The 13,759-nt window shown below is 49.3% G+C and overlaps 2 protein-coding genes across 6 annotated transcripts in view; both read left to right on the top strand.

Annotated features, from left to right (window-relative positions):
• Positions 1 to 13,759, top strand: part of rabgap1l (RAB GTPase activating protein 1-like) — a 193,174-nt gene that overhangs the window by 102,939 nt on the left and 76,476 nt on the right. The gene's annotated exons all lie outside the window — the stretch shown is intronic.
• Positions 434 to 8,853, top strand: gpr52 (G protein-coupled receptor 52). Its single transcript, XM_056604564.1, has one exon. The coding sequence runs from the start codon at positions 454 to 456 to the stop codon at positions 1,573 to 1,575; it is 1,122 nt and encodes a 373-aa protein (XP_056460539.1). The 5' UTR covers positions 434 to 453; the 3' UTR covers positions 1,576 to 8,853.

Raw genomic sequence — 13,759 nt, 5'->3', positions numbered from 1 at the left:
GACAAGAAGCAGGCACCCTGCCTGCATGACGGAATAAGAACCGACAGAAGTGCCGGGGGAAGACTGTTTGCTATGTTTCTCCCAATTCTCCTCTTCCTCCTCACTGGCACACTACTCCCCACACTCAGAGCATGACTGATGGGGAAAGGAGAGGCGTGACGGTTGCCCCTCGCTTCCAGAGGCTCTATTGATTTGCCGCCAGGCGGTGTGACATGAAAGTCAGCAAGACGGAGAGTCTTTTCTATATATATAGAGAGAGAGAGAGAGAGAGAGAGAGAGAGAGAGAGAGAGAGAGAGAGAGAGAGAGAGAGAGAGAGAGAGAGAGAGAGAGAGAGAGAGAGAGAGAGAGAGAGAGAGAGAGAGAGAGAGAGAGAGAGAGAGAGAGAGAGAGAGAGAGAGAGAGAGAGAATTGTGGGTGGTATGACCCCCCCCCCCCGTACGTTGCCCAGAGCCATGAATTACTCCAGACTGAGCACGGACCCGGCGTCTGCTGCTAACGGAAGCCTGGTAGACGGGCTCCCAGGCCAGGCTTTCATCTTCTCCTGCCCCCTGGGCTTGGGCCAAAACGAGCCACTGGAGGCCTGTGTCCTGGAGACGGTGGTCATTGTCCTGATGACGGTGCTCATCATCGCCGGAAACCTGACGGTCATCTTTGTGTTCCACTGTGCCCCGCTGCTACACCACTACACCACCAGCTACTTCATCCAGACCATGGCCTACGCCGACCTGCTGGTGGGGCTGAGCTGTCTGGTGCCCACACTGTCCCTGCTCCACTACCCTGCCAGCGTCCAGGAGCCCCTCGCCTGCCAGGCCTTCAGCTACGTCATCTCTGTCCTCAAGAGCGTGTCTATGGTCTGCCTGGCCTGCATCAGCGTGGACCGCTACCTTGCCATCACCAAGCCACTGTCCTACAACCAGCTGGTGACTCCTTGCCGCTTGCGCTGCTGCATCGCCCTCATCTGGCTCTATTCCAGCCTGATCTTCCTGCCCTCCTTCTTTGGCTGGGGCAAGCCCGGCTACCACGGCGACATCTTTGAGTGGTGTGCCCGCTCATGGCCCACCTCGGCCCTCTTCACGGGCTTCGTGGTGTGCCTGTTGTACGCGCCGGCTGCCCTCGTGGTCTGCTTCACCTACTACCACATCTTCCGCATCTGCCAGCAGCACAACCGAGAGATCAGCGAGCGCCGGGCCAGGTTCCCCAGCCAGGAGATGGAGGCCGTAGAGGGGGGAGGCAGTGGGGGGAGCCAGGGGGGGCACGTGCCCGACCGGAGCTACGCCATGGTCCTCTTCCGTATCACCAGCGTCTTCTACATGCTATGGCTGCCCTACATCATCTACTTCCTGCTGGAGAGCTCCCATGTGCTGGACAGCCCCGCCCTCTCCTTCATCACAACTTGGCTGGCCATTAGCAATAGCTTCTGCAACTGCGTTATCTACAGCTTGTCCAATAGCGTGTTCCGCCTGGGCATGCGCAGCCTGTCGCAGACCATTTGTTCCTTTAGCCACTGCTCAGCGGACGACCGGGACTTTAGACAGCCCAAGCCCAGGAAGAGATCCAACTCCTGCTCCATTTGAAAGAGGGATCCTCAACGGATGACTTTTCTTGAACCTGCAAATAACAAACTATCTGGCGCTGGGGAATGTTGAGCAGTGAGTTGTTCAGGGCTGAACCTGATGAACAGTATTCTTGTTGTGATAGTCTTAGTGGACATTGGCAAGACTGTTGTCATGTTTAACAGGGATTTATTTGCATCAAGAGCTCATGAAGATAGATAGATCCTTTAATAATCCTTTACAGGAAATTACAGAAGCATATGTAGTGTCCAAACAGGCGGGAGACAGAAACTCTGTGGCTCCCTTTAATCTGCGGTGTTGCTTTTTTAGTTAGAACCCCCACATAGAAACTAGTTGCAGCATTGCTGTCGTCTAAAGGTGCGGCCACACCAGACGCGTATCTCGCGTACCTCGCGTATAAAATCGCCATTTTTTCCATAGGGAACCATTGGTTTACGCGCGTATGAGACGCGTACACGCGTTACACGCGTAAAAGCAACATTTTACGCGTGAGACGCGTACACGCGTTACACGCGTAAAAGCAACATTTTACGCGCGTAACGGGCGTATATTTACGTGTGTACGTTTCAAGAATTCAAAAAATTTAACTTTTTACGCTCATACGCATGACGATTAGCCGCGTTGCCCAATCAGCGTTGAGCTTGACCCGACGTCACTGGCAGAGAGTAGTGAGCTTGGACAGAAGCATACGGCCGACATCTTTCTTTATTCTGTGTGGAAATAGTAACATAGTTACGCCATTAAATGCTTTTATGGAAACATTTCTAGCGAGAAATGTGCATTTTACTTTCATAATGTTCCCTCGGTGAATGTGAAGGATGTTTGGTTTGATAGTTATGACGAAGAGGGAACGCTCCGTTCACTTGCATGGACAGAGTCTCTGGTTACTAAGCAACCTCAACGTCTTGGCGGACTATATATCTGCTGATCAACACTACGAATGCTGGAAACACACCAGACACACCATGTGAAGTTATTTAACCCAATTATTGTTATTTATATCCGAGATTATTTAATCTAACCCGATCTAAACTCTATCACCCAAACACGGCGGCGTTTGGGTTTCCTACCTCGGACTCCAGCGCAGCCACGGCCAACAACTTTCTTTATTCTGGGTGGAAATAGTAACATAGTTACGCCATTAAATGCTTTTATGGAAACATTTTTAGCGAGAAATGTGCATTTTACTTTCATAATGTTCGCTCGGTGAATGTGAAGGATGTTTGGTTTGATAGTTATGACGAAGAGGGAACGCTCCGTTCACTTGCATGGACAGAGTCTCTGGTTAAGCAACCTCAACGTCTTGGCGGACTATATATCTGCTGATCAACACTACGAATGCTGGAAACACACCAGACACACCATGTGAAGTTATTTAACCCGATTATTGTTATTTATATCCGAGATTATTTAATCTAACCCGATCTAAACTCTATCACCCAAACACGGCGGCGTTTGGGTTTCCTACCTCGGACTCCAGCGCAGCCACGGCCGACAACTTTCTTTATTCTGGGTGGAAATAGTGACATAGTTACGCCATTAAATGCGTTTATGGAAACATTTTTAGCGAGAAATGTGCATTTTACTTTCGTAATGTTCGCTCGGTGAATGTGAAGGATGTTTGGTTTGATAGTTATGACGAAGAGGGAACGCTCCGTTCACTTGCATGGACATGGACTCATCTAGGCGAGTGACGTAGGCGCGTTAGGAGCGTATGGCGCGTATGCAACCATTTTTGACACAAAATGGTCAAGCAACATTTTACGCGCGTATCTCGCGTAAATATTACGCGAGATACGCGTCTGGTGTGGCCGCACCTTAACGCTCAATTCTCCCTCGGTGTCCTCTGCTAGCCCATAGGAAGTCACCACCGTAAATTGTGAAAGATTCACAAACATTGCCATTAAATCGTCAAATGAGACCACACGATTAATTGTCTGATTTTGGTAGAAGATTGATGTGGGTGATGTTTTTAGATTGAATCTAAATTGCCCTGCAACAGCAAGTTTGCATTCTCCCTATGATTAGCATTAGCCTACAGGTCCTTATTAACACACATTCCCCTGGCGTAACAAGGTAATAAATCGTTTACAACCACATTGGCGTTTCAACTGTACAAGCACAAGTGAGGTAAACCGTTTCCTTACTGTTAGAGAGCAGATGGTGTTTGTGGCTATGACTGTTGTTTCCTGATGGAAGTAAGCACTGCTCTACTCTTGGAGGACTGGTCCCCCAGCAGGTCTGCTTGGTTCAGGGTCCGTCTACTCGTATTGAGGCAGCTAAGTCCCTGGGTGGTGGTGGTAAGGGGCGGGTGTTGGTAGGGGTTGGTCGGTAAGATTTTGGGGCTAAAGAAGAGCCTGTTAGAAAAGATTCAGGGAAAGTGTGTGTTAGTGGCAGCTTTGGGTATCTTAGGGAAAACAAAAGGGTGTAGAGGTTAGCTGGGTCAAATCAGCGTGGGGCTTGGCTCGATGTTTCTTTGTGTATCACTTTCCGTAGACATTGTAATTCGAGGCCGGCCTCACATGTCTGGTTTTTATACTATATCCAATTAATCAGCACTAGAAGATTATTTGGATTTGGTCAATTCTATTCTATTGAAAAGGTTGGTAGTTGTGCTCCTTGTCCTGTACTGCTCCTCCATATTTGTTTCTATCCTTAACTCGCTTACGTGCCAAGACTGTTACCAGGTCACCAGGGGTCTGTAGGACACGCCACGGCCCGCCCACGGCCCGCCCACGCCATGCCGTCATGTGGCGTTCAGAAGATTTAGGGGTCGTAAAGATTGCCTTTGGATCTGATCTGTTAGCATCCAACCGGCTCCTTAGTTGGACATATTCATATTCATCAAGATAGGGCTATCCGATTGTTTAAGGTTAAGTCAAATCTAAATTTGAATAATTTTGAAATTTCCTTTATTCCTGTATTTTCGTCGATCTTTTGGGATGCTTTCTGTTTGGCAAGAAACAGAAATGGTTGAAGTAACGAGGCTTATATTGAGACTATTGATAAAGTCATTAAATTGTACCATTTTGGGGAAATGGTCCTCTCCTGGGTCCATTCCAGATTATTCTTTTTAAACTGTATGTGCGTAACAATGTTGATTCATGATTTTTTTTGTCCGTGAGCTAATGGAAAGAAAAGTATCCCTGGAGGAAATCCATTATTTAGTTCAGAAAGAAAAAGAAGTGTGTATTTTGTTCCATCTCTCTCTTGCTGGTCCGTGGCTTCAGAGTTTGATGAGGTCTCACAACCTTATCCTAGTCCAACCATATTCTACAAGCTTACTTTTACCATTCCTACCCTTCCTTCCTCTCGTTTTTTATTCATCAGCATTTAATGTACGTTTAGAGTTCTCGTGGACAATAGAGAGAAATGCAAAGGTTGGTATCTAAGCACTGTTGTCAGATAATAGAGGCAAAATAGTGATATTAAAGATCGCATATAGGCATATAGCCCAGGCATTGCAGCTACCAAAATAACATTGGAACATACGTGTGTGTGTGTGTGTGTGTGTGTGTGTGTGTGTGTGTGTGTGTGTGTGTGTGTGTGTGTGTGTGTGTGTGTGTGTGTGTGTGTGTGTGTGTGTGTGTGTGTGTGTGTGTACAGTCTGTATGTACGTACAGTCTGTATGTTTATGTATATATGTATATGTGCATGTATATGTAGGCCTGTCACGATAACAAATTTTTCTGGGCGATTAATTGCCCCAGAAATTATTGCGATAAGTGATAATATTGCAGTTTTTCAACTAATATAATGATAATTGCATAATAATGCAGGTACACCCTTTCGAGGATCAATAAACTTTTATTTTTAAAGAATAATGAAACTGGACGTCTGGAAGACGTTTCAAATATCCAGAATAAATTAACAAAACAAACAAAAACAATAAATAAAATGGACTCTATTTTAACAAAAAACATGCTCGAGGGGGTTTACTCGTTGTGCCCTGTTATTATGAGCCCGAGCCCGATTTGAACCCGACAATTTTTACTTAGGCCTACTCTGCTAAATATATATAATATATATAAATATATATAATGTATAGAATGCAGGTCAGTATCGTGAAAATAAGCCCAGACAGGGCGAATAGGACACGGACGCGCAGCGGAGTTGCCGGCGACGTTCTATACATTATCCCGCTTATTACACGGTTATTTGCCAAAACGAAAAAATAACTTCACACGGTGTGTCTTTTTACAATTTATTCGTTAGCAGTATTCCTAGTGCTGATCAGCAGAGAAATAGTCCGCCAAAGAAGTTGACGTTGCTTAGCAACCGAAGACACTGGGGTTGACAAGTTACCGGACTACTATCTATGTAGGTGAACGGAGCGTTCCACGGCATTGAGAACACCCGTGTAATAAAGGCCTTTTAATGTGTCTGTTTATGGCATAGACTTCTTCTCAGATTAGGCCAATAAAGCAATGATTTAAAAAAGAAAAGAGCGTGAATGGAAAATATTGTGACCGGCCAAAAAATATCGCTCATTTTAATTTATCGCGCAATTGATTGATTTATTGCTTATCGCGACAGGCCTATGTATATATATGTATGTATATATATGTGTATATGTATGTATTTATGTATATATGTGTATGTGTGTATTTATGTATATATGTGTGTGTGTGTGTGTGTGTGTTTGTGTGTATACATACATACATACGTACATACGTGTGTGTGTATATATACATGTGTGTGTATATGTATATTAGGGATGTAACGGTACACTGAAGTCACGGTTCAGTTCATACCTCGGTTCAGACATCACGGTTCGGTGTGAGTTCGGTACAATGAATGGAAAAGAAAAAAAAAATGCAGAAGGGAATTTCTTTTTTTATTATGCATGTCTCAGGTTGTACCACCTAGTGTCATACGGCCTATCCCCTGAGCTAGCTGCAACAGCCTGAACTGTGTAATATAAGGTGTAAACAATAAGTACCCCATAATTCCTCCAGACTCCATCCGTAACTTTTAAACAAAATAAGACAATCAGTTATAAAACTGAAAATGCAGCATGTATTATTTATGAAAGTACACAGAATTGGCGCATTTCCACCAGAGGGTGCGGGTCGGTTTGGTGCGGCTTGGTGGACTAGTGAAGGTGTGCGTAGGAATAGTAACGGTAAATCCAAACGGTAGGTAGGTAGGTAGGCTATAGTAATAACGGCAACTCCCCCCCCCCCCATCAGCAAGGCAGGTTAACGAGCACAGCGACGCAGGAAGGCTGGAAATGAGAGCACAGCGGCGCCACCGATGTAGAATGACGAGTTGGAGTGCGGCAACGGCAACTATGTTATTGCGGCAACAAATATCGATATTTATCTATATCGATATTCTGCTTGAAGTTATTGAGATATGACTTTTGGTCCATATCGCCCAGCCCCAGTAGGTTTTTATATATATATATATATATATATATATATATATATATATATATATATATTGTGTGTGTGTGTGTGTGTGTATACATATGTGTGTGTATATCAGTGGCGGCTGGTGGTTTTTAAAGTGAGGGAGGAAAGACTGCGCGCTTGGTTGCCATTGGCCTGCTTGCACTGTTGGTGTATGGTAGCATAAGAATGTGAGACTCAAGTTGTTTCAGGGTGTTTTGGTGAACTACAAAATAGTAGGGAGGGATAGTTATGTGAATAAAATTGATACAAAGCCACAAGTGGCATCACTGTAATTTGAAAGCCGGTGGGCAGCGTGTCTTTGAAATGGACTACAAGGGCAGAAGGAAAGGATGCAAAGCCCATTAGTCAAATCAGGCCTACTCTTGATTTGTAAAAGTAAATAAAAAGATCTGGTCCTATTTTTGCTGAAGTTATTGGTTGTAATTTAGCTATGTTTATTTTCAGTTGTTTTAAGAAAAAGACTGGCATGTGTGGCATTTAAAATGCATCTTGCTCTGAATCATTCACCCTTTCCACAATATCAAACAGAACGGTCAGAATAACAAACTAGTAAAAGAACTAGAACATTATTTCAAACAACCTGATCTATAGGCATGGTGCCTAGCAAGGAAAGTCGCATAGCAGCACTTGTCGTGGCGTTTGGTTGCCCTATCAAGATTTTTCACATCAGTGAAACCATGAACAGCACACGTTTGAGATTTGCCATTATTCATTAGCAAACAGGGCCAGCAATACAGTCGATGGCTAGTAATGCTACCAGTTAGCCATGAGTATTGAGTACCTAGCAAACCATGTAGCACCCACAACACTGACGTTGCCATTACTTTTGGTGATCTCTATTTTGCGAAGTGGTCTACCTTTTTCTTTGGTCGCTAACTTAGCACTGTAACTCAATGAATGGAATGCTTTGTGTAGTTAAACATGAACAATGTCCTCTATTTCCAATGTTTCAATTTTACAGTTTATTCGCAAATTTTTGAATCTCGTTGTCTTTCAGATGATTTCACCTGCTTTGCGTCTCTTAGACTGAGCGGCAATGCAGGCAGAGCGGGTCTGTTATCGAAACCGTTGCCAGATTGGGCAGATTTCCCGCCCAACGATAATTGCCCCAGCCTAAGGCCGTGTTCACATCTAGCGTTTTTTGTAATAGGGAAAAGTTGAGCCGACCGTTTTTTCAACAAAAAGAAAAGCTGGCAGCGTTCTTTTGCCCTAAAAGCGCAGTTTTTTTTTTATCGCCTAGCAACGAACCCATTCTAGAACCGACGTTACCCGCCTACTATGTATCCAGGCTAGAGCCCATTAGACATGTCGTAGATCTCGACACGTTCTGTAATTAAAAGTATTTATCGCTCCAACAGAACTTTCTGTCGCTCCAAAAGAAGCCCAATTTGGTGGGAAATCTGCTCAATCTGGCAACACTGCTCACCAGCCAAGGATGCTGCTTATTGGTTCATAACGCAGCGCTACTAGAGTTTTGCGCGAATCAGACGCCATAAGGTCACACCCACTCAGAGGAGGACTTTCCTCCTCTCTCCCATTGAAACCCATGTTATTCACCGGCCGCCAGTACTTTCGGGGAAATGAATGGGAGTCAACGGAGGCTGAGGGAGGACCTTCCTCCCTGAAATAATTGTCAATAGGCGATAGGGGGTGCTAATGTCCCTTTTAATGTCCCATTAAAGTAGTCATATTTAAGGGCATTAATTCATTACAGTAGTCTGGGCAATCTACATTTTTTATTCTCAACAATGTTAAGGAGGATCTTCCTCCCTCTCCTCAATGTAGAAGCCTCCACTGGTGTATATTCAGTATATGTGTATATATTTGCGTGTGTGTATATATATATGTGTGTGTGTGTGTGTGTGTGTATGTTTGTATATATGTATGTATGTATATATATGTATATATGTATATATGTATATATATATATATATATATATATATATATATATATATATATATATATATATATATATATATATATATATATATATATGTGTGTGTATATATGTATATGTGTGTGTGTGTACTACTAAATAAATATATATGAAAATATTTTCTTTTGTTTGACTTGTGCGTGTGTCATCGAACCTCAATGAGACCTAGGGATGGGAATCGAGAACCGGTTCTTGTTCAGAACCGGTGCCGAGTCAACCAATTCCTTGGAAACATTTGCAAGCCTGCTTAACGATTCCGCTTATCGGTTCCGGTTGCGGCAAATGCGTCATGACGTCACACACACGCTGCTTTGTTTTGGTTCAGAACGCAGCAAACATGGCGCTGTCACGCCAAATTTGTACCGGCTGCCAAATTTGTACCGGGCACGTCATCAGTTGTCCGTTGCCAGGCAACGCACAACTGATTACGTAAGGGTTGTCCGTTGCCAGGCAACGGACAACTGATTACGTAAGGGTTGTCCGTTGCCAGGCAACGGACAACTGATTACGTAAGGGTTGTCCGTTGCCAGGCAACGGACAACTGATTACGTAAGGGTTGTCCGTTGCCAGGCAACGGACAACTGATTACGTAAGGGTTGTCCGTTGCCAGGCAACGGACAACTGATTACGTAAGGGTTGTCCGTTGCCGGGCAGGGTGTTTAAAGCAGGTCAAGGACGAAATAGCACAATACAGATAACGGACAAGTGCGAATGAACGAGCTTGAAGGTTCGCGAATGTTCGTGAACCTTTCACGTCATTCGACGCGATCGTCCATTGCCAGGTAACGGACGACGCGATCATCTGTTGCCAGGCAGGTTTGGAATGGATTACGTATGGATGACGTGCCCGGTACAAATTTGGCAGCCGGTACAAATTTGGCGTGACAGCGCCGCCGAGGAAGAAGCGCACTGTGCGTTCACACCAAACGCGACGGGGCGACAAGATCTCATACAAAGTGAAAGTAGAGACGTGTATCGGGCGAATTTTTCGCGGGAGAAAACAAGCGACAAGTTTTGATTATATATATGTATGTATGTATATACAAGTGTGTGTGCGTATATATATACATGTGTGTGTGTGTGTATATATATCTATATATGTGTGTGTGTGTGTGTGTGTGTGTGTGTGTGTGTGTGTGTGTGTGTGTGTGTGTGTGTGTGTGTGTGTGTGTGTGTGTGTGTGTGTGTGTGTGTGTGTGTGTATTGTGGCAACTCGGTTCGGTAGAGGGGCTCAAAGTAAGGACCAGGCAGGGTGTGAGGGTCCAAAGCCTCAAGCGGTGGTTTATTACAAACGTTTCCAATAAACACACAAGCGTCGTCGTCCACGTGTCCGCCGTGCGGCTCACAATACGTTGTCTCGATCCTCTGCGTCGTCCTCTCTTCCACTCGACTCTTCTCGATCTGTCGTTTGGTGGCCTCCTTTTAACACCTGGGTGTCTCCTGCCCAGGTGCTCCTCGTTTCCCCGATTGCGGCTCTCGGGAGGTTGGGATTTGTCGCCGGCTGTTGGCCACCGGCGGTATATCCCGGCCTCGACTCTCCCGAACAGGGGGCGTGGCACCGGGGGAATGCCACACACTCCCCCCCTTTGCTTATGCCCCTCCGTGCGTGGGGCCCAGCCCCCGCACGCATCTCGGCAGGAAAGAGCGTCGGCGTTGGTGTGTTCCCGTCCCGGCTCCACGGTGAAGGAGAAGGGCTGGAGGGACAGGAACCACCTTGTTACCCGAGCATTCGTGTCCTTGGCGGTGGCCATCCACTTCAGTGGGGCGTGGTCCGTCACCAGGACGAACTGGTGTCCTAGAAGATAGTATGTTAGTTTGGTGACGGCCCACTTAATGGCCAGCGCCTCCTTCTCTACTGTACTGTAGTTCCGCTCGTGGGGGAGGAGCTTCCGGCTGAGATAGGTCACCGGATGCTCCTCTCCGTTCCGGAAATGGCAGGGCCCGTACGAGGTGGCAGAGGCCGTGGGGCCCGTCAACTACAAGGTGAGGCAACCCGGGAGGCGCAAGCCCACCCAGGTTTATCACGTGAATCTGTACCCCACCTAGTCCCACCTCGGACGCGTCTGTTTGGAGGGTGAAAGGGAGGTTAAAGTCAGGGGTGACCAGTAGCGGCTCCTTACATAAGGCCCCCCGTAGGTCCTCGAAGGCCCTCGTCGCTGCCTCCGTCCACTGGACCCTATCCGGGAGGGCCTTCCGGGTGAGATCGTTCAAGGGGCAGGCTAGGGTGGCATACCCCGGGATAAAGCGTTGATAATACCCCACCAGCCCCAGGAACGATCTCACCTGCTTCTTGGTCCGGGGTTGAGGCCACTCCCGGATAGCTGCAACCTTGTCCTCCTGGGGCCGCACGTTCCCCCTCCCCACCCGGTACCCCAAATAGGCCGTCTCCTCCCGCCCCAACCTGCACTTTGCAGGGTTGGCGGTAAGCCCGGCCGCTCGTAGGCCGTTGAGCACGGCCCGCACGTGTTTGACGTGTTCGTCCCAACTGGCACTATGGATGATTATGTCATCGATATATGCTGCTGCGTAACTGCTGTGCGGCCTTAGGACCTGGTCCATCATCCGCTGGAACGTAGCGGGGGCCCCGTGGACACCAAAGGGCAGGACGGTGTACTGGAACAGGGGGGTTAGAACCAAGGGGGACCTGCCAGTACCCCTTGGTTAGGTCCAGCGTGGACAGGTACCGGACCGGTCCCAGCCGCTCGATCAGCTCGTCTACTCTAGGCATGGGGTAGGAGTCAAAGTCAGATACTTCATTTAGCCGGCGAAAGTCATTACAGAACCTGTGGGTCCCGTCCGGTTTGGGCACCAGCAAGATAGGGCTAGCCCAGGCGCTACGGGATTCCTCAATTACCCCCAGTTTCAGCATCCGCTCTACCTCGGCTCGGATGGCGTTGCGCCGGGACTCGGGCACCCGGTATGGCGGGATCCGGACTGTCACCCCCGGAGCGGTCCGGATCTCATGGGAGATCACCGAGGTCCGCCCCGGTACGTCCGAGAACACGTCCCGGTTCTGCAGCACCAGCTCCCCTAGTGCTTGTCTCTGGGCGGGGCTGAGGTCGGTCCCCATCGGGACGTCAGGGATCGCGGGCCGAGCCATCAAGGCCATGGGGGCCCGTAGGGGAGGGTCGTCCTCACCCCGCCACTGTTTTAACAGATTCACGTGATAAACCTGGGTGGGCTTGCGCCTCCCGGGTTGCCTCACCTTGTAGTTGACGGGCCCCACGGCCTCTGCCACCTCGTACGGGCCCTGCCATTTCGCAAGAAACTTGCATTCGCTGGTTGGAACCAGCACTAAGACCCGGTCGCCCGGTTGGAAGTTTCGCACGCGCGCCCCCCTGTTATACACGCGCGCTTGGGCCTGTTGAGCACGGGCGAGGTGGACTATGGGCCAGACCTTGGCCATTCGGTCCCTGACGAGCTCCACATGTTCGATGGTGGTCCTATGTGGAGAGGGATGACTCTCCCACGCCTCCTTCGCCAGGTCCAGTATTCCACGGGGTCTCCTCCCATAAAGGAGTTCGAAGGGAGAGAACCCCGTGGAAGCCTGGGGCACCTCACGAATGGCGAAGAGGACGTGGGGGAGTAACTGGTCCCAGTTCTTCCCGTCCGCCTCAATGCTCTTTTTGAGCATTCGTTTGATGGTCTGGTTGAACCGCTCCACTAGCCCGTCCGTCTGCGGGTGATAGACCGAGGTCCGGAGCTGGGAGACCTGCAACAGTTTTAGGAGCTCCTTGACCACGCGGGACATGAAACACGAGCCTTGATCGGTGAGGATCTCCTTTGGGAGCCCCACCCGGCTAAAGAGTAGCACTAGCTCTCGGGCTACCGCCTTGCTAGTCGCCGCACGCAGTGGGAGGGCCTCGGGGTATCGGGTCGCATAATCTAATATAACGAGGAGGTACCGATGTCCCCGGCTCGTCCTGGGTAGGGGTCCTACAATGTCCAACGCTATTCTCTCGAAGGGGGTCTCAATAATGGGCATCAGTATAAGCGGACTCCGCTCCACTGCCCGCGGGGCTACGCGCTGGCAGTCGGGACACTCCTGGCAGTAACGCGCTACATCTCTACGTACCGCGGGCCAATAGAACCGCGCTACCACCCGCTCTCGCGTTTTGTCCATGCCCAGATGTGCGCCGAGCAAATGTGTGTGGGCCATGAACAAAACCTTAGTCACGTACGGTCGCGGTACCACCAGTTGTTGTATTACCTCCCCCTCGCGTACGTCTACCCTATACAGCAACCCCCGCTGAGTGCAGAAGTGGGGGTGGGTCAGGTGGCTCACTGAGTCCCTCACCTGACCGTCGTGGGCAACCACATGTCCCCACGCGTGCCGCAGGGCATGCTGGGCCGTGGCGAACTGTCCCGGTCGGGCCGAGTTCTCCCCCCCGGCCTGGGCGAAGTCCGATAGCTCAGTTAGGGGGGAGCTCTCGGGCTCCTCGGGAGTGTTCCCCCTCTCGGAGGCGGTGACGGTGTCGGAGCTGGGCCCCGCTCCGTCTCCCGGTCCCGGTCGCACCTGGTCCCCGGTAGATCGGGGCAGGCTTCCCGGCGCTGACGGACCCTCTCCTCCGGAACCCGGCTCGTCGTCCGTCTCGGTCCGCGCGGCGGTCGGTCGGCGGGTCGCTCCCAGGGCTGGTCCGTGGTCGGCGGCGGTCGACGGGGCGGGTCCTGACTCCGACCCGGACCCACGCATCGGCGGGCGCCTTGCCTCTCGCAGGGCCGGTCGTCCGCTTCGGCCGGCCGGGCGGTGCAGCTCCCGTCCCCCTCGGTTCCCCCTCGTGGGGCTCCAAAAGCGGGCGAAGATGGGGCAGTCCCGGCCGATCAGGAACG

Source organism: Gadus chalcogrammus, chromosome 12 (assembly GCF_026213295.1).
Source record: "Gadus chalcogrammus isolate NIFS_2021 chromosome 12, NIFS_Gcha_1.0, whole genome shotgun sequence".
Classification (NCBI taxonomy): Eukaryota; Metazoa; Chordata; class Actinopteri; order Gadiformes; family Gadidae; genus Gadus; species Gadus chalcogrammus.
Note: the sequence above shows the minus strand (reverse complement) of the source record. Positions and strands in the feature narration are given on the sequence as shown.